General features: G+C 49.9%; 1 protein-coding gene across 3 annotated transcripts in view; it reads left to right on the top strand.

The window, feature by feature from the left end:
* AMOTL1 (angiomotin like 1) overlaps positions 1 to 18,535 on the top strand; it is a 74,366-nt gene that overhangs the window by 23,126 nt on the left and 32,705 nt on the right. For 2 of the 3 annotated variants that reach the window (XM_075050083.1, XM_075050081.1), the window contains 3 exons: positions 981 to 1,127; positions 3,607 to 4,492; positions 17,284 to 17,569. In XM_075050083.1, coding sequence (XP_074906184.1) covers positions 981 to 1,127; positions 3,607 to 4,492; positions 17,284 to 17,569 — 1,319 coding nt within the window. Of the gene's footprint in view, positions 1 to 980; positions 1,128 to 3,605; positions 4,493 to 17,283; positions 17,570 to 18,535 lie in introns of those variants that run through there. The other variant, XM_075050082.1, reaches the window with a different exon arrangement.

The following is an 18,535-nucleotide window of genomic DNA, read 5'->3' as shown; positions in this document are numbered from 1 at the left end:
GGCAAGTTCTACAGGCCTTTGATCATCTTCGTGGCCCTCATTTGGACCCTGTCCAGTCTGTCTCGAATTGTGTCTTTCTCGAATTGTGGGGTCATGCCAATGCCATTCCTGTCTTGAATTGTGGGGTCAAGCCAATGTCATTCCTGGCTTAACAGTGTTGTGATGCATTTTGTATGAGCATGTTAAAACAAGCACTGCTGGAGAAAGCCACCCGAGAGCAGATTGAGGATGAGCCTTGTTGCTTGCCAGGAGAACTTGTTCTTGCTCACTGATTGTGAAAGGGGCTGGGGGACTAGTCCAGCCGTCGATGTCTGTGGGATGCCGGAGCTCGGGCGTGCGGCTCCTGTGCAGTCGGTCTGCCAGACACATTCCCATGGCCCCGCAGCTACATCCTCTCCTTACCATATTAAGAACATCTGGACAAAGTGATTTATAAACTCTCTCCCTTGATAGCGTTGGCTGTATTTTAGGTCTCAGCAGTTTTCTGTATTGCTGAACATGAGCAGATTCATGAGCAGATTTAGTGGTAAAGCCTGTCCCAGACTTTAGCCCTGTTGAATGTGTGGTTGGATCCTCACCTATCCTTCTTTCCTTCTTTTTACTCACTCCCTCTTTCAGTTTTACGCTGGCTCTGTTGGCTTCATGTCCTGGGGCCATGGCTTGATTTGTGAGGTTGTCACTTGTCACTGTTAGCTCTTATAAGCCTTGCTTTGTGCCTGGCCTGGGGACTTTGAAGGCCAGGCTGGGTTGATGCATAAAACAGCACTGATGACTTGGTGGCTGCTTCTTATTCCTCAGAGTTAATGTGTTATTTGGGTGGTGAGGACAGGAGAGGTGGTTTTCTCAGTGGCCTCAGCAGGGCTTCTCAGGCACCTAGCCATGCTCAAGAAAATTTTTTTGGCCTTCTGTCATAAGTCATGGCTTTATATTTCGTCATTCAAGTGGTTTCTTTACTGACATCCCATTCTTCTTTCTTACAGGCTCCACATCTGTTTGTTACAAGCCTACCAGCCCAGTCCAGGTACTAGAAGACACTGGCTTTCTTTACCAGGATCACCAGTTGTTTGCTGGCAGGCATGAAGTTTCTCCCCTAACATCTGAAGCGATCAGTGCCAAAGAAAAAGCTGGTAAGTGCATGGCCACGCTTCCATACGAACCCACCACATTTACTTCCACGCTGCTCCTGAAGCATAAATTGAGCAGTTCAGACCATTTACAAATAATATTTACAGAGCTGAAGGCCAGCTTCTCATCCTCGGTAGAGTCAAAGGGGAGTTACCTTTGACTTGAGTGTTATGACCCACCATCATTTGTCACCTGTGCTTGTGGAGGATGCAGCATTTCTGCTTGTCCTTCAGGACATGTCTGCTCTTCAGCAGCTGGATCGAGATCCATAGCTTTTATCTGATGGAGCAGGACCGCAAGCACCCTGTGTTAGGCTCACTCTGGTCGATCCTTTGATCTCAATAATAGGCAGCTAAAGTACATCTCCCAGATATAGGGTTGCTAACAGATGACTAGTGCAGGGGTGGAAATCCTTCTCATGTATGATAAAGAGCTGCCTTGACCGTGTGACATTGGCTTTATCCACTTTCCTCGGGTTTATCTCGGGCGTAGTCTAACAACCTAGACTGTGAGCTTTCTGGTATGTTAGGGAGATTTTTATTGCATGTCTGCTAAAATGTCCAGTATGGTGAGGCTTCTGTGTGCTGTGATAATAACATGAATAAAGCAGTAAGAGTTTGCTGTAACTTTAGGGACATATAAAGTAGATGGATACTTGGCTGTTGTGCAAACAGGTAGATGGAGATGTGTGTGTGTCTGTGCATCTTGCTGGCTCAAACGCCTTCCCTGGGGAGCTGACAGACCCTCTGAAAGCTGGTGGCCAGGCTGCAACCCCAGTGAGTCAGACTGGCAGGCAGATAACATTGTCTCAGGGAAGGCAGGAGAGGTGTATCTTGTAGGGCAGGTGTGGAGTGAAACAGCCGGGGAATCTCTCCCCCTCGAGCCCCACAATGATCTTTAAGGCTTTGCCACAGCAATATTAGTGGAAATGACCTATTCTTGTAGTTAAGAGTTGAAGGCTTTTCTTCCCCTCTGGCATCGGGGTTGGATATGTTATCCCACAGCATGTGCAGTAACTGATGAAACCTCAGGGAAATACCAGACCTCAAGAAAAAGTTTGCTTTTTAACTACTTTCAAATGCCAAAAAACAAATGTAAGTCCTTCTGACAAACTCCTCTGAGAATTGGAAACAGCAGGAGAGACGGAAAGTTGCCAGGAATGACCTCAAAAAGCTGCACTGAAAACAGCACCTCCTTCTTGCCTAGGGACATGGGAGGTCTCTGTCCAGAGCCGTGGGCTTATTCTCACTTTTGTCCGCACTGGGGTCTTTCAGGAGCACACCTCTGGGCTCAGACACTGTTCAGACAGATGTTTTACACCACTTTTGGGATGGGTGTGGGAGGAGGGCTCCAGGAGGGAGGGATTCTAACCTCCCAGCCATGGTTATATGCTATTAGATGCTTAGCTGCAGGCAAGCTCTACTGCATAAATAGTGCAAAAATGGTGCCATTGCCTCTGAATGACTTCAGTAGCCTGTGTTAGGGCTGGGTAGCTAATCCTTCTGTGCTCTTTTTGAAATGCTGGCATTACATCTATGACAGTAACACCTGCCTTGTACTCACCCAGCAAAATGACAACAGTTAGTATTGACTCCCTTAGAAACAGTGTTATTGGCCAGAAGGGAAATTGCAGTTTTAGGGGAAGATGCCAGAGCACACAGGTTATTCTTTAACTACGCTTTTAGGACCCATTTATTTTCAGTGTCATTTCACAGTTTTCCTGTGACACGTTCTGCATTTTATTTTGCCATGGCAGGCAGTGCACTTAGGAGGGGATTTGACTCATCTGACTGGCCATCAAAAATGCAGCACCTCGTTTAGTATTGCCATACAGGCTGCCTCTCTAAGCCACTCGAGGCATCTCCAGGGGGGAGGTCAAACCCTGGAACAGGCTTCCTAGAGAGATGGTCGATGCCCCAAGGCTGTCAGTGTTTAAGAGGCATTTGGACAATGCCCTTAATAACATGCTTTAACTTTTGGTCAGCCCTGAAGTGGTCAGGCAGTTGGACTAGATGATCGTCGTAGGTCCCTTCCAGATGAAATATTCCATTCTGTTCTGTTCTATTCTATTCCATTCTGTTCTATTCTATTTGTATTTTAGAAGAGAGCAAATTTCCCTGTGGCATCGCCTGTCCCTCCGCTGACTTGGGAGGGGGTTCAGAACTGCGGGTATGGGGCATATGGAGTATTATGGACGAGAGGGCCAGGGAGGGCGTGGGAGTATGTTTTTAGGGGTCACCGCGAACAGAATTAGGGATGACCTGGGCGGGGGGGACAAGCAGGGAGCAGTGCCCTGCCTCCTTCGGTGGCTTCCAGCGACGTCTCCTCTGCTGCCGGGGGGACCCTGGCAGGGCGCTGCCCCTGGGGTGCGTCCTGGGCATGGGGTGAGAGCGGTGGGGTGTAGGAGGGGAAGAAAGGCGGGGGGACAGCGGCCCTCCCGGGCAGCAGAGCTAACAGCCGCCTCTCTCTCTCCCTGCCCAGCTGAGGAGACCCTCTGCACCCTGCGCCCACCCAGCTTCCGCCGGGTCCCAGAGGCGGAGATGCGAGGGGCGGAGGAGGTGGCAGCCGGCACTGTCCTGCAGCGCCTGATCCAGGAGCGGCTGAGGTATGGCAACCCCAGCGAGAACATGAACCTGCTGGCCATACAGCACCAGGCGACGGGCAGCGCCGGCCCCTCCAACAGCACTGCCAGCACTCTCTCTTCCGCAGAAAACCTCGCGCCCGAAGACCCGCCAATGGTCCAGCCGTCGGGGCGGCAGGAACCGCAGGGGCAGGAGCACCAGGGGGACGGTGCTGCGATGGAGAAGCAGCCCCGGGCCCCGCAGCCCCCGCACGGCACCGAGGAGCTCCCCACCTACGAGGAGGCCAAGGCCCAGTCTCAGTTCTTCCGAGGCCAGCCGCCGCCGGCCACCGCTGCCGCCGCGCCGGGTTTTTATGGCGCGTCCGGCCAGAAGTCCAGGACGGAGGGGAGGCCGACGGTGAACCGGGCCAACAGCGGGCAGGCGCATAAGGACGAGGCGCTGAAGGAGCTGAAGCAGGGCCACGTCCGCTCGCTGAGCGAGAGGATCATGCAGCTCTCGCTGGAGAGGAACGGGGCCAAGCAGCACCCCCCGGCCCCGGGGGGCGGGAAGGGCTTCAAGGCGGCCCCGCCGCCCGGCAAGGCCGCGGACCCCCGGGGCCCGCCGCCCGAGTACCCCTACAAAGGCAAGGCGGCGGCTCCCGGCAGCAAGGCGCAGGAGCACGGGCTCTTCTACGGCGAGCAGCCGGCGCAGGATGTCCTCAAGGCCTCCTACGCCGCCCCCCAGCCCGCCCGGGCGGAGGTGGCCCTCGTCCGCTACCAGCCGCCCCCGGAGTACGGGGTCAGCAGGTAATGGCCGTCAGCGGGGCGGCGGGTTTGCCGCAGGGGCCTGATCCGGCCCCGGCTGGAGGAGGCGGCTTCTGCGGGGCTTGGGCCTGGCGTAGACGTGACCCCTGCGAGCTGCGGCCTCAGGGGGACGTCACACCCCCGCGGCCCGGGGCGGTGGAGGCACCTCCATCTCCAGGAGGGCCGTATGAAGCATACACGCTGCTTATGCCCTGCTGAAATCTTCCCAACAGAGCTCACGTGGGGCTTTCAGGGTACCGGGCCCCTCCTGCCGGGCCTCCCGGTGAGCGCGGGTTTATTCCAAGCGCATTAAAAATAATCCAGAGCGTTTACTCATTGCGAGCTGATCCCCGTCAGCGGTGCGGGCCTGCGCAGCACCCAAGGCGGGTTTGCTGTCTTCAGAGGCAAGCCCGCGCGTTGGGGGCTCCCTTTTCCTTGCTGTACCTAAATACAAGTGTTTCTCCGTCTCATCCCTGTCTCTTTGACCACACGGACGATATTTTGCTGGGTTTGGAAGGCTGGTGGTGTTGTCTGCTGTGGTTGTGGGTGGTTTTTATGTTGCAGGCTGCCTCATTAAGTCTTTTCTGACCCCCAAATCCCCAAAGGTTTTGTTGGCGTTAACTTAAGTTGCATGCACCTATTTTGCGACAGTGCAGGCACAGAGAGAAGATGGCGCAGCTGACCTGGCTCTTCCTTTCTGCAGTTCGTAAGGCATGAAATCAGGGGGTGAATGCTCTGCCTTTCTGTGTTTGCAAAAGTGACGGGTTTTGTGTCAAGACGGGGAGGAACTCAGAGCATTGCTTTGATGAATGTTGCAAGGCAGTTGTGACAAGCGGAGGGCCTGCACCGAGTGACGCTGGCCTTCCTTCAGCTATACATGTTTAGATTACCAGCCTACCACTGTGCGGAGTTTGTTCAATTTTTTCAGAGTGAGATGATATTCTTAAAAGCTCAGCAAAAATCCCTGTTTATGCTGAGGAACAGCTATACGAACTTGAGGGCAACGGGGTCGAGCTGGGGCCATGCTCTGCCGCAGCGATTCGCAGTGCTAACAAACATCTCCAGCACCAAGCAGATTGATCCCCGCAGAAAAGGAGCTGGTTTGGGGGGTTTTATTACTCTGAAAATGCTGATTCAATACCCACAGAGTCTGTTCTGCTGAGTCCGTGTAACCAGGTGGACCAGGGTGCTGCATGCACTGCTGCAGCTAACTGGGAACGGCACTGGTGTTGAGTGGGAAACCCTTTGGGACCAGTTTCAAAACCTTGTCCAGGTGCCTGATCAGCAAGGTTAATGCTGAGAAACCCCTTGATTTCAGTACAGCTTTCCACACTGGCAGTGCTGGCCAGCCCCTGGCCTTATCCCAGCGTCCTGCTGGATCACCCCAGCAGCTGTGGGGAGAAACCCCCCAGCTCATGATGGTGGTTACTGCTCATTCCCAGTAAAGCAGCATGGTATAACTCCCAAATCACACTAGAGGGGATGCCTGCTACCCTTGCATGCTGTTTTCTTCGCATGACGGTGGAGGAATGTCTCTCCTGGCAGGTTCAGGGGCACCGGGGGGATGTGTTGTGCAGTGGAAGACTGGCAGTGTGGCAGAGCAGAGCTACTGCGGTTTGCAGACTTACTAAAAAATTTTAGGTGGTGTCTTTCTTGCAGCGCAGCAAGGGCCTGAATACCTCTCGGTTTGCATATATTCCTGCTGGCTACTCCAGCATGTGTTTCCAGGGGTTGGTTAGGAGTTTGGCATAGCTGGGGGGTGTTTCACCAAAGCTAGGTTTGCTCTAAGGCGTATGGTCTCTCTTGTGCTTTTTCTAAGGTGGTTCTGGGTCCTGGTGCACAGACAGGGATTTTCAGGTCCTTCTTAGCTCCTTTCACACGGTGCCTGGATTTTGGGGGATGTTTCCTACCTATGTGTTCCTGCTGGCTATGTTTTAGGTGGTAAATTAGCACTAGCAGGACGGTTGCTCACTTGCAGACTGTATCTTGTGCTGTTGCGTTGCACAATGCCAGCAGCTGTGTAGATGTTTGGCTGCACATGAGATGTCGGCAAGCAGTGGTCTTCATCCTCATCTCGGGCTTTTTTCTGTGATATTTTTTGATACGGGAACATCAACCTTTTGCTTTGCTTGGGCACACTGAAATATTCGCTCTTGGCATTACCCAGACTTGTTCTTAATTGGCATGAACTGGTTTGGTTTCTTTTCCTGTGCCATATCCGAGCTTATAATTGGCCCCATGGGCTGTAGATCCCCTTACAGCCCTGTTACCTGAGAAGATTTGGGTGACAAAAGCCTTTAGGAAGTGGCAGTAATCCCAGTGTGCTCATCACTTGCCATTTCTCTGTCTGCAGCAGCTGTGCTCCGGTGCATCCCTGCACGCGTCTTGGGCTGTGTCTCAGGGTGGGCTTGCCCAGGTCTGGAACGAGCATGGTTAAAATGCAATTTCACAAAATGGCCTTTGCCACAAATATTCCTCTCTATGGAGAGGGTTAAGGCCAGTTACCTGTCCAGGGATGTCAGCCCCATCTCTGCTACAGGACTTGTCTGGGCTGCAGCCCCTGAGCCCTGCTGGAAGAGAGCCGGGGGCTGTGTTACGCTGCTGGGTTGCTCCCAAGTGCAAACCTTCCTGTGCCTCTGCTCTTGTTCACTGCTTCGCCCCTTACCTGGGCTCTGGGGAGACTTACAGCCCTCCCCCCTGGCTGGGATGGTGGACCTTGATAAGAGAGGTCGAGGTAGAGGACTACCCGATTTCATAAGGTCAGTGGAAGACTAGGGTTTGGAGAGGCTGTTCTCTGTTAGAGGAGCAAGCGAGGTGAGAAACTCCAGCTTTCACTTCATTGGGAGGGCCTAGGAAAGAAGCTAATGGAAACAGGGCTTTGCCTGTAGTCAGATGGGAATCTCATATATCCCAGCATCTCCTTCCCTCTGTCCTGGCCATGTCTGTTCCTCAGCCCATCCATCCTGGTGTCCTCTGGACAGGGACTGTGCAAAAGGCTTCTGCCTTCCAGCAAAGAGAGGAGAGAAACACAGAGCTGCATCGGTCCAGGGGAAGCACCCATAGATAACAGGGATGGAAAAGACCTGGAGGGTGACCGATCCCCAACTTCTCCCCAGTCCTTCTGTAACAAGGGAAATGTGGCTGGAAACCCACAAATGCTGGCAGGGCGCTGTTGAAGGAGATTGGATAACTGCAGCTTAACTTGCTTTTTTGGTTTGGCTTTTTTTTTTTTTGCACATCACTGGTTTTAAAGGGAACATTGCCTTTATAATCACCGTGGTGAAATCTCACAACTTTACTGTAAATCTCAAGGTATTTGGTATTGTCCTGAAGACCTTCTAGAGTCATATGAAGCTGCGGTAACCTCAGCATTTATATAAATTAGACTTAGTGACCTCTGCTTTATGGACATTACGATTGCAGAGCAGAGCTTGAACCATGAAGCTTAAAAGGCCAAAAAAACAGAAGGCAAATAAAAAGGAGCCGATATTTGTTCCTGTTTTAAAATACCAGTATTTTTAAGCCAGTTGCATGATGCTTGGGGCCCTGACTCATGACTTTCGAATGCTTTAAGTTGGCCAAGGGTAATAATCTTTAGAAAACCTTTCCTTTCCTAGATGTGCAGCTATTCCTGAATGGTGTCTTTGCTAACTTTCCTTAGGTGCATGTTCAGAGAGTCGCAGCTTGTCAGGTAAAAGAGCTTGGAAATAGTCTACTTCAGTCTTTTGCACAACACCGTGAATTAATTCCAGTTTGCGAAATGTTCAGTCCTGGTGATTATAACACTCTCTGTCTGCAGAATCCATCATGACCTTTACAGACTTGTTCCACTAGCTAATTGCCATCTCTGGCACAGATCTGCATCTTAGTTTTAGTCTGTATTTTCTAGTTACCAGTTGGGATTTTGCAATATCTTTGTCAGATACAGTGAGGATCCTTGTGCTATTGGTCCTTTAATGCATTTAACAGATGGAGCTTGGAGCCCCGTAATTATTTCACTGTTGTCAACCCCCCTTTTTTCACTGTGGAAAGCCAGCCTGGACACTGTTGCAGTACCAGCTGAAACAGAGGCTAATCAGGTATAATATCACCTCTGCAATGCGACTCAGTGTTCCTTGTTTACGTAGCTCATTAACACTTGCTGTTTGAGATATTGGCACCCCTTGTTATCTGGTCAGGCATGTGAGGGTAGTCTCAGCCCAGGGTAGGATTTCCCACCTTTTTACTGTAGCTCGCTGTATTTATTCCTGGGTGGATGAACTTGGGCCTGCTCAAGTCCATATTGTTTCTCCATGCCCTGCTGAAGCAGTGATCCAGATCACTCAATGCAGTGAATTCTCTTCTTTGCTTCCAGTGGTCCTTGTCAGATCCTGGTATCTTTTATCCAGAACGATTTTGGTCTCCGCACCATTAATAAAAAGCAAATATAATGCAAATGAAGCCTTGAACTGGAAACACCACTGCTTGGTGAGGGGGACTTTATTCGTGGCTACATGCACAAGTCGATCATGCAGACGTCTTTTAATTCTGATTTAATCCATGCATCTTAAAAAGTGGCATGCAACTGAAGAATAAATCTGGGCTGTTTTTAAAGATATACCAGGTTTTTATGTGCCTCATAAAATTCTACCCTGCCTGGATGTAGAAGCCTATATTTAACTGCTGGAATAGTCCGTGGCTTCTCTGGTTATTTGTGTACTAACACCCCCCCCCCCCCCCCCCCCCCCATTACTGCTGTTTTCACACAACCTGTTGATATTTACTCATTCAACCACATGCCTGTGGCTGCTGAGGGGACTACAAGGAGCTCCTTTTCCTCTCCGAGACACCCCAGGCAGGCAGGCACGCTGGCAGCATGGCTGAGCTGAGGGATGTCATGCCCAAGCCGACTTCTGCTGGCGTTTCACTGCGAGGATAGCCAAATGTCGTGGTTTAACCCCAGCCAGCAGCCAAGTACCATGCAGCCGTTCACTCACTCCACCACCCAGTGGGATGGGGAAGACAATCAGGGAAAAAAAGGTAAAACTTGTGGGTTGAGGTAAGAACAGTTTAGTAGAACAGAAAGGAAGAAACTAATAATGGTAATAACAATAATAATAATAATAAAAGGATTGGAATATACAAAACAAGCAATGCACAATGCAGTTGCTCACCACTCGCTGACCAATGGCCAGTTAGTTCCCGAGCAGCGATTCCCCCGCCAAGCCAACTCCCCCCCAGTTTATATACTGGGCACGACATCACATGGTATGGCGTAGCCCTTTGGCCAGTTTGGGTCAGCTGTCCTGGCTGTGTCCCCTCCCAAATGCTTGTGCCCCTCCAGCCTTCTTGCTGGCTGGGCATGAGAAACTGGAAAATCCTTGACTTAGTCTAAACATTACTTAGCAACAACTGAAAACATCAGTGTGTTATCAGCATTCTTCTCATACTGAACCCAAAACATAGCACTATACCAGCTACTAGAAAGAAAATTAACTCTATCCCAGCTGAAACCAGGACAGCTAAGCATGAGCATGGGATGGAGGCTGTGCTTCCAGCTGACGTGGATGCTGGCTGCCCTGCAGAAGAGCTCTGTATTCTCTCCTGGTCTAATCTGCCTTTCATTAAAATAAATGAAAGAGAAATGAAGCTGTTCCCACAGCTTGGGTGATGCCCATGACATTTCTCCTTACCCTTCTGTGTTATTATCCTGGTTGGTTCCTCTAGGAGTGCAGAAGTTGAGGAAGGCAGCTTTTCCTTTGCTGAAAATCAGCTGGGCTTTAGAAAGAGTATCTGTTCTGAGTATGGATCCCTGTGAAGAAATACAATATCCTGTCCCTCTCTTAACTATGGAGGATATGTTTAATACAGCATGCGTCTTTTCAGATGATAATTTTGCCCTGCAAATTTTGATGTAATCACCCCCTAAGAAGCCATGCCAAGGCCTTCCAGCACTAATTTGTTACTAACAATAGTTTTCACTAACAAAATAGTGAATTCTGGAGATATGAGTCCAGGTCTGCCACCCTTTGTGTTTATAAGGTGCTACAACTGTTGCTGATTCTGCAAGCCAGAGGATGCTATGAGGGCTATATCTTGGCTATGGAAAGTCTTCTCCCATTTCTGGCTGTATCATCATTTAATGATGGGTCTATAACTGTGTTTCCTTGCACCGTGACCATCAGACTGGGCTTACTGACTTTCCCAGGATCCTGTTTTTTCTTGCACAGTGACAACACTCATTCCTCTATGTCATTCACAGGTACAAAGAATAGCATTTGAAGTCTGCTTCATGACTGTAGAAGTCATAGCTGAAGTCAGGTAGACACCTGGGTCTGAGGTTCCCAGTCAATGGGCAGGAATAAGCACCTTTCATGCACCTTTTACTCTCATTGTAAGGTAAAAGCCTGAGGCAGCTTCAAAGAACTGCACCCCAGAAACACCTCTTTCTCTACACTGACTCAGCTAGAGCATCCATAGTAAATGTGTGAAGTTGTGAGATGAAGTCCCTTGGGAGAGTCTTCAAGAGATGAAGTAGGCCAGTCTGCCCTAGAGGCAAAGGAGGGCAGAGCATTCAGAGGAAGATGAGCTAAATAGGTTAGAGGAGGGCATTTTAATTATGAATGTAAATGCCATGGTATGTTGGAAACAAAGTTCTTCCTCCACTGGCCGCTTTCCCTCCCTACATAGAAGAGCTGCATTGTACCTGTGGCAGGGCAGAGGTGGACTTTCCTTGCCAGAACATTTATAGGCATTTTCGTTTTATTACTTCCTAATACTGCCCTGCTTTATCAAGCAATAACTCTTCTGTTTTTACAATTTCCTGGTAGTCAACTGCAAGTGGACTTTATCATTAATTGTCCTTTTGGGGTTTCTTATTCCTACATACAGCTACAAATTCCCCCAAAATTTCTCTGTGTTGGTCATTCTTGCTCCTGGGGGTTTCAGTATAAGAGGTGTATTAAGACCATGTCTAAATTTGGGGGCTTGGGTGGCCTTGCTGAATTCTGAGGGATTTCTCATGAAAGTGAGGTGCATGGTCAAGTATTTTACTGAAGACACTATTGCAAGCTTTATACAGCAAGCTATTATATATATTGCAAACTATACATTACTTAAAAGAGAGAGTGCAGTCTGGTGACCCTAGATGGTAGCCCTTGAAAGGCTCACTGCCTGCCTGGTGCTCTCCATTTGAAAAGCTGACTTCTTTTTTTCCTTTTTTCTTCTTTACATTGCATTGCAGAGGTATATAGGAGCCCTACTTCTACAATAATGTCAACAAAAAAATATGTTTTCAATAGAAACGTAGCTGAAGTATTGCAGAGATGTCCAAACCGCATAATGTTTCACAGTTTCATGCTTTTAAGAAGGACCACTTTTGATGAAAATGTGTTTGGCTGGAGGATTTTAACCTGCTCTAATGCAGAGTAAGATCAACATTTAAAATACAGTAGAAGCATTTTGAGAATGTCATTCTTCACTAAGCCCGAAGGAGCTCAGGATAATCCTGATTGCTTCGTTTCTTTGGAGCTTTACATGAGCGGTTGGATGTGAACTAAGCTGATGTTATAACTCCCCTTTTTCTACAAATGTTGATTTGTTATTGTGAATTGCTGTGTTGATTTTATTGCATATACACTCAGAGATTTTGCAGTTGGCTAAGTCAGAATTAAATTGGGACAGATTAAGCAAGCAAAAGGAAAGTCAGAAACATGTTCGTTATGTTGAACAGCCATGCTTCAAAAGGTGTAATGTTGATTTTGCCCATTCAGTTTCCAAGCTGGAAAACACTTTGAAGAATCTTCTCTCCTGTGGCCCTGGCTATTGACACTCTGGTGCCTGGCTGCTGCTACGGGGTGTAAATCTTTAGTAGCTCAGTAAGTGGTTTGCTGTTTCAAGAAAATTGAGATCCTGGGGATCTTTCCTCCCTCTGTAGTGTAAAGCTAGACAGACAGAAGTGCACGTGAAAAGATTAAACTGACGGGAGGTTGAGATTTCCCAAAAGTACAGTGTTAAGAGTTCCTGCAAGCGTTTTAAGGGTGTATCTATGACCAAAGATTGCTCTACTTCATAATGAAAAAGAAAAATTGCTCTATCTCCCCTGGTTTAGATTCAGAGATCAATTTAATTGTATTGCTCTAAGCTATTCCCATAAAGAAGTGAGAAAATCTGTACCTGTAGCAAATCTGCATCTTTGTAGTGGTATAACTGTGTCCAGACAGCCGGGCTTTTACTTGCATCAAATCAGCTGTGGCTTTTATTGTGGTAAAGGCAAACTCACACATAGCTGAATTAATTGCTGTGGTAAATGCACGAGTGTAGATCGGTTGTCAGCAGTGCTGAGGAGGTGCTGCATGCTTGGCTGCATTTGTATGTGCTTATGGAGCATCTTTTGCATTGTGAGTGACATCCCTCGCTCATGATGTTCTTTATTGTTTGGATTTTTGAGCAAAAAAATATTCCAGTCCCACAATGGGTGTGGGGTCCCTTGCTGGGTTTTACACACTGGAGCACCTGAAGGAAAGGGGCGACCTGGGGATGGTGTGAGAGCTGTGCCCATGGTGGGCTGTCCCCGTGATTTGCAGAGCAGCTCAGCACAGGGCTCGCTGGGCTTACTGGCTCGCATGGTCTCGGATCACCAGGCACTGCTAGGAGATGTGGGTTTGGTCTAAGGAAGGTAAAATGAACCCCCCAGGTCAGTGTGACCTCCCAGGGCACCGTGCTGCAAGGTCCCAGCAGCAGACAGAAGTGGTGAGGCTGGAGAGGCAGTAAACTCCAAAGACAGGTGAGCAGGGAGCAGCATCTTAATCCAGTGCTGTTGTCTGGGAGCTCTGGGGCTACCTTGGGACGACCGCGTTGAGGGAGATGTCCTTTTGCAGCCCTGGGTTTTGCTGAGCACTGTCCAAAGGCCACAGTGCAGATATACGAGCCATAAAGTCATCTTGGGGGTGGGGATGCATGTTCCTCTCCTTTCTGGCCATACAGCTGATCACAGATGCAAGAGAGCAAGGCAGCCTAACACCCCAGATTAAGATGATACACCCCCTGTTGTGATGCCCCCCTTCTTGCTAAGGCAATGTCGAGCACCACTGCAAATCACTGCAGTCAGTACAGAAGAAAGAGCTGTGGTAGCATCCTTTCCTCTGGTGGGTGGGGATGGTTTTCAGCTCCAGCTAGCATGGTGTTTGATGAGGGGTGTTTTTGCATAGCAAAACTGCTGCAGTTCCCTTTCTCCTGCTTCTCTGCCATTGCATTGCTGCTATGGTGTGCGCTGCAGCATGAGACAAGTGAGCAGGGCCAGCCTGGGCAGAGCTTTCACCAGCAATAGCAGCTAAAACTTTGCAATGTTTCTTAAGAAATGGTAAGATCATAGAACAGATCCTCCTGGAAGATATGTCAAAACATATGGAAGACAGGGAGGTGATTAGAGACAGCCAACATGGCTTCACCAAGGGCAAATAGTGCTTGACTAATCTAGTGGCCTTCTATGATGGAGTGACAGCATCAGTGGATAAGGAAAGAACTATGGATGTCATCTACCTAGACTTCTATAAGGCCTTTGATACAGTTGCCCACAGCATCCTTGCAGCTAAATTGGAGAGATATGGTTTGATGGATGGACTGTTAGATGGATAAGGAATTGGCTGGATGGCCACATCCAAAGAGTTACTGTCAATGGCTCAATGTCCATGTGGAAACCAGTGATGAGCGGTGTCCCTCAAGGGTCTGTACTGGGACCTGTACTATTTAATATCTTCATCAAGGACATGGACAGTGGGATCAGCAAGTTTGCAGATGACACCAAGCTGAGTGGTGTGATTGATTTGCTAGAGGGAAGTTTGCCACCCAGAGGGACCTTGACAGGCTTGAGAAATGGGCCTGTGCAAACCTCATGAAGTACAACAAGGCCAAGTGCAAGGTCCTGCATCTGGGTTGGGGCAGTCCCCAGTATCAGTAAAAACTGGGGAATTAACTGATTTAGAGCAGCCCTGTGGGGAAGGACTTGGGGATGAAAAATTGGACATGAACCAGCAATGTGCGCTTGCAGCTCAAAAAGCCATTTGTGTCCAGGGCTGCATCAGAAGAAGGGTGGCCAAAAGGTCAAGGGAGGTGGTTCTCCCCCTCTCCTCTGCTCTCATGAGACCCCACCCGGAGTACTGCATCCAGTCCTGGGGTCCTCAGTACAAGACATGGACCTGTTGGAGCGGGTCCAGAGGAGGGCCACAAAAATGATCAGAGGGGTGGAACAGCTCTCCTGTGAGGAGAGGCTGAGAGAGTTGGGATTGTTCAACCTGGCAAAGAGAAGGGTCCAGGGAGACCTTACTGCAGCCTTTCAATACTTAAAGGAGGCTTATAAGAAAGATGGAGAGAGACTTTTTACCAAGGCCTATAGTGACAGGACAAAGGCCAATGGTTTTAAACTGAAAGAGGGTAGATTAGATTGGACATAAGGAAGAACTTCTTTATGCTGAGGGTGGTGAGACACTGGAACAGGTTTCTCCGAGTAGTTGTGGATGCCCCATCATGGGAAGTGTTCAGGGTCAGGTTGGATGGGGCTTTGAGCAACCTGATCTAGTGAAAGATATCCCTGCCCATGGCAGGGGATTTGGACTAGATGATCTTTAAGGTCCCTTCTATCCCAGACCAGTCTATGATTCTCTGAATTACTGTATGTTTTGTTGGCTGTCTGTAAAGTGCCATACAGCTGACTTCCCTGTCTTCCTGTTCTTTGGAAAGTTTTATCCACTTTCAGTAGAAGTTTAGCTCCTAAGTCATTAGACTGCACCTTTGCCAGAGAAGTAACATGCCTGGGGCTGAGAGCAAACCCTCCTGGCCCCAGGAGCTGCCCGGAGGCAATGGCTCCTCTGCTGTGCTCCTGAGTTGCTTCCATGGATGTTTAATTTACATGGGGAGACATGGCCTTAGGGTGTGTTCATACTGCACAGGTAAAAGCCATGTGGAGGCCGGGGTGAGCTCAGCACAGGCTTTCCCGATGGCGGCTGCATGAAGCTTGGCTGGGATCTTCTTCACAAGGACACTGAGCCTGGACGAAGGTCTGTGCTGCTGGGCAGGTTAGCAGTGTGCTGCTTTTCAGGAATGGGCTCATAGCTGGTCTTTGCTCCATTTCAGTACCTTTCTGTGCCACGGTGGATGCATTGGGCAAAGCATGAATGCCAGGATGGGAGCGTGGGGCTGCGCGTGCACTGCATCTGGGGGGCTGCAGGGCCCCATTTGCCTTCCCTCTAGTTTGGACAGAAGATACGACCGAATTGCTGGCTTTCCTTGCCATTGTGTGGCTTGGTGGGGACAAGCTTGTTAGAGCAGCGCTGTTCACTTTTGGGGCAGGGCTTTAAAATTGCATTCACTTTTCATCTTGTTCTGCTGCAGTTGAAGGCAGTGATGGGTTATTGTCAGTAGAATTAGGCCAATGCTGAGAGCTTTTGAAAACCCTGCTTTGAGAAGCTGTGTAGGTGCTGAAGACAATGGTAACCATATTTGTTATATAGCACAAAATCGTCTGTCTAAAAAATAGCATTCATGGATCTTTGAGGCCAAATGGGGTAAATACATCTGTTCGTTAGGTCTCCTGCCTTGTGTAGGGTACAGAAATAAAGACAATGATAGCTACAGCAAGCCTAATAGCTTGTGGTTAAGCTAAAATACAACTTTCAGAAGGTGCTTGATTGCAAACTTCAGGTGGAGTCCAGCAGCCAGCTTATTTTCCAGCCAAACCAGGCTCTGACACAGATGTCCCCTGTGGTCTGCATTGAGTCTCTTAGACAAGCGTGGTGTAGAAACGTCACAGCTTTGGCATCTGGGCTGAGGAGAGTGGCTCAGCCTGTGCACAGTGAGGCTCTGCATGGGGCTTGCCCTGGCTGGGGCTCCGAGGCTGCCTCTGCAGTGGATGGAGATGGGTCTGGTGCAGGAAAGCTTTGAGCTGCTCCCTGCCTGAATTTCCCCCTTTTGAAACAGGGGCAGTCTCCCTTCTCGATATCACAGGGCTGAAATGCAGGACAGAAGTGAGGGACTCCGGTCCCACCTGGCCACCAGCCATAGGGTTACCCTTGCTGCTAAGGTGTCCTCCTGGGTTATCCTCCAGCCATTGCAAATTGTGACTTGGGTGAATTAAAGAGCCACCCGCCATCAGAAAGCCTAGCCCACAAGCAGGACTGCTGCCAGCTCACTTCTTATCGTTCCCCAACATGAGCCTGGTGGATGATGGATGCCGTTAGTCGGGGAATGACACAATCAGGTCTCGCACTGGAAGATGGCTTTCTTGGCTCGCTGTGATTGACCGGGGCCGTGCCTCCAGTAGCTCCGCAGTGGCTCTTCCCTTTGCTGCTTGCTGAAGCCACTCGGGGATGCCGCTTCGCTCACATCACTTCCTTTCACCTCCCAATTCAGCCGATCAGCTGGTCTCGCTCCAGGCAGGGAGCGGTGTTCGAAGGGTGAGTAATGCATCCCTTGTGTTTCCTTGCCGGCTTCTCAGTGGTGGGGTTTGTGGCAAGAGGGGCAGGGAGAGGCTGGCTGGCTGCTGAAATATTAACTGCACACCTAGGCAAAAATGCAGTTTTCAAGTCAATGCTTCTTTTATCTGTTCATACCGGATGTATACATCCCTGTCAAGAGCAGGTGAGGAGACAATTTACCCAGTCCTGCTGCGATTGTTGGTATTTAGGAGTGACTAAGGACCGGAATCACGGCTGTACAGTTACAACTCTATTAATAAACCGCGCAGTCATTAGGTGACAGCTCCTGCGTGCGTTTTGAGGGCGCGCGGCTCTAACGCCTTCCCCGTGTGTGCTTCCCCGCAGCCGACAATGCCAGCCGTCCTTCCCACCGCCACCAGCCCAGCAGCACAGCCCCATGTCCTCGCAGGCCACTGCCGCCGCCGGCCCTCTGCTCCCGGGCGCCTTGCCCCCGCTGCCAGCCCCTGCCGCTGCCCAGACGCCACCGCCGCCGCCGGCCCAGCAGCTGACGCCCGACGCCTTTGCCATCGTGGAGCGGGCGCAGCAGATGGTAGAGATGCTCTCCGAGGAGAACCACGTGCTGCGGCAGGAGCTGGAGGGGTACTATGAGAAGGCAGACAAGCTGCAGAAGGTACGTGGAGACATGGGGATGGGGCCTGGGCAGGGCAACCGTCTTGGTTCTTCTACGTTTGGGTCCCCCAAGCTGTTCTTCATAGTCACGTCACTGCGATGGGGATGCACCAGTGGCCATCTCTAACCAGTGCCTCTCTGTGGTGGTCTCCCAGAAGTGTAATCCTGTGCCCCATGGCCTGTGGGCTCCCCTGCCTTTAGGGCAAAATGGGGTGGCCCATCACGTCTCTCAGATGGGGACTTGCCCCTTCCATGATTCCGTGCTGGCCTCACCGGAGCTTTCCCTGGAAGTCTCCCATGGGCAGTCTGCTCCTGGTGCAGCTAGGTCCTGCATCATCTGCACAGGCGGTAGTGCTGCAGGCGAGAAGCGTTTGAAGAGCATGACCACATCTGTCCTGAGTGGTCTTGTCCACCACAATACGCTTGTGTGGCACTTCACGCTCTTTGGAAGTGTAACACCCGTCAGTGGGGCTGCCTGTTATTCGGCAATGCGTTAACTTGGTTGTCTCAGAGGCTTTCAGTGACTGCTCTATGGGTTTCTAAGTGCTGGTGTTAGACATCCACTTTTGAACATGTTGGTTCAAAAAGCACTGCCCTTACCTGAAAGAACAGTTTGGTAAAGATGTTGCTCAAAAACCCTTTTGCAAAGAGAACCTGCACCCTCTTTTCTGTTTGCAAGCTGGCATTTTCAGTGGAGAAGGGTGATGTCTTGCGCATTGCCTGGGGTGAGAAGATGAAGAGTCAAGTCAAATGAAGTAGAAGGTGCTTAAAAATGACAGCTCACTGAAGGCAAAGCAGAGATGCTCCCCAGATCTGCTGGCTTTGGGTCCCAAGGGCCCAGACCAAATGAGTTATTTAGGATCCTACACTGCTATTTCATTTATGTCTTCCCACTGCTTATACATAAATGGTCTTAGGCTGCAGGTCTTTTCTGTCTGAATTTAGGAGTCTAAATAGGACCTCAATT

This window comes from Buteo buteo, chromosome 18, assembly GCF_964188355.1.
Source record: "Buteo buteo chromosome 18, bButBut1.hap1.1, whole genome shotgun sequence".
NCBI lineage: Eukaryota > Metazoa > Chordata > Aves > Accipitriformes > Accipitridae > Buteo > Buteo buteo.
The sequence above is the reverse complement of the archived record's forward strand: the minus strand, read 5'-3'. Positions and strand labels throughout refer to the sequence as shown.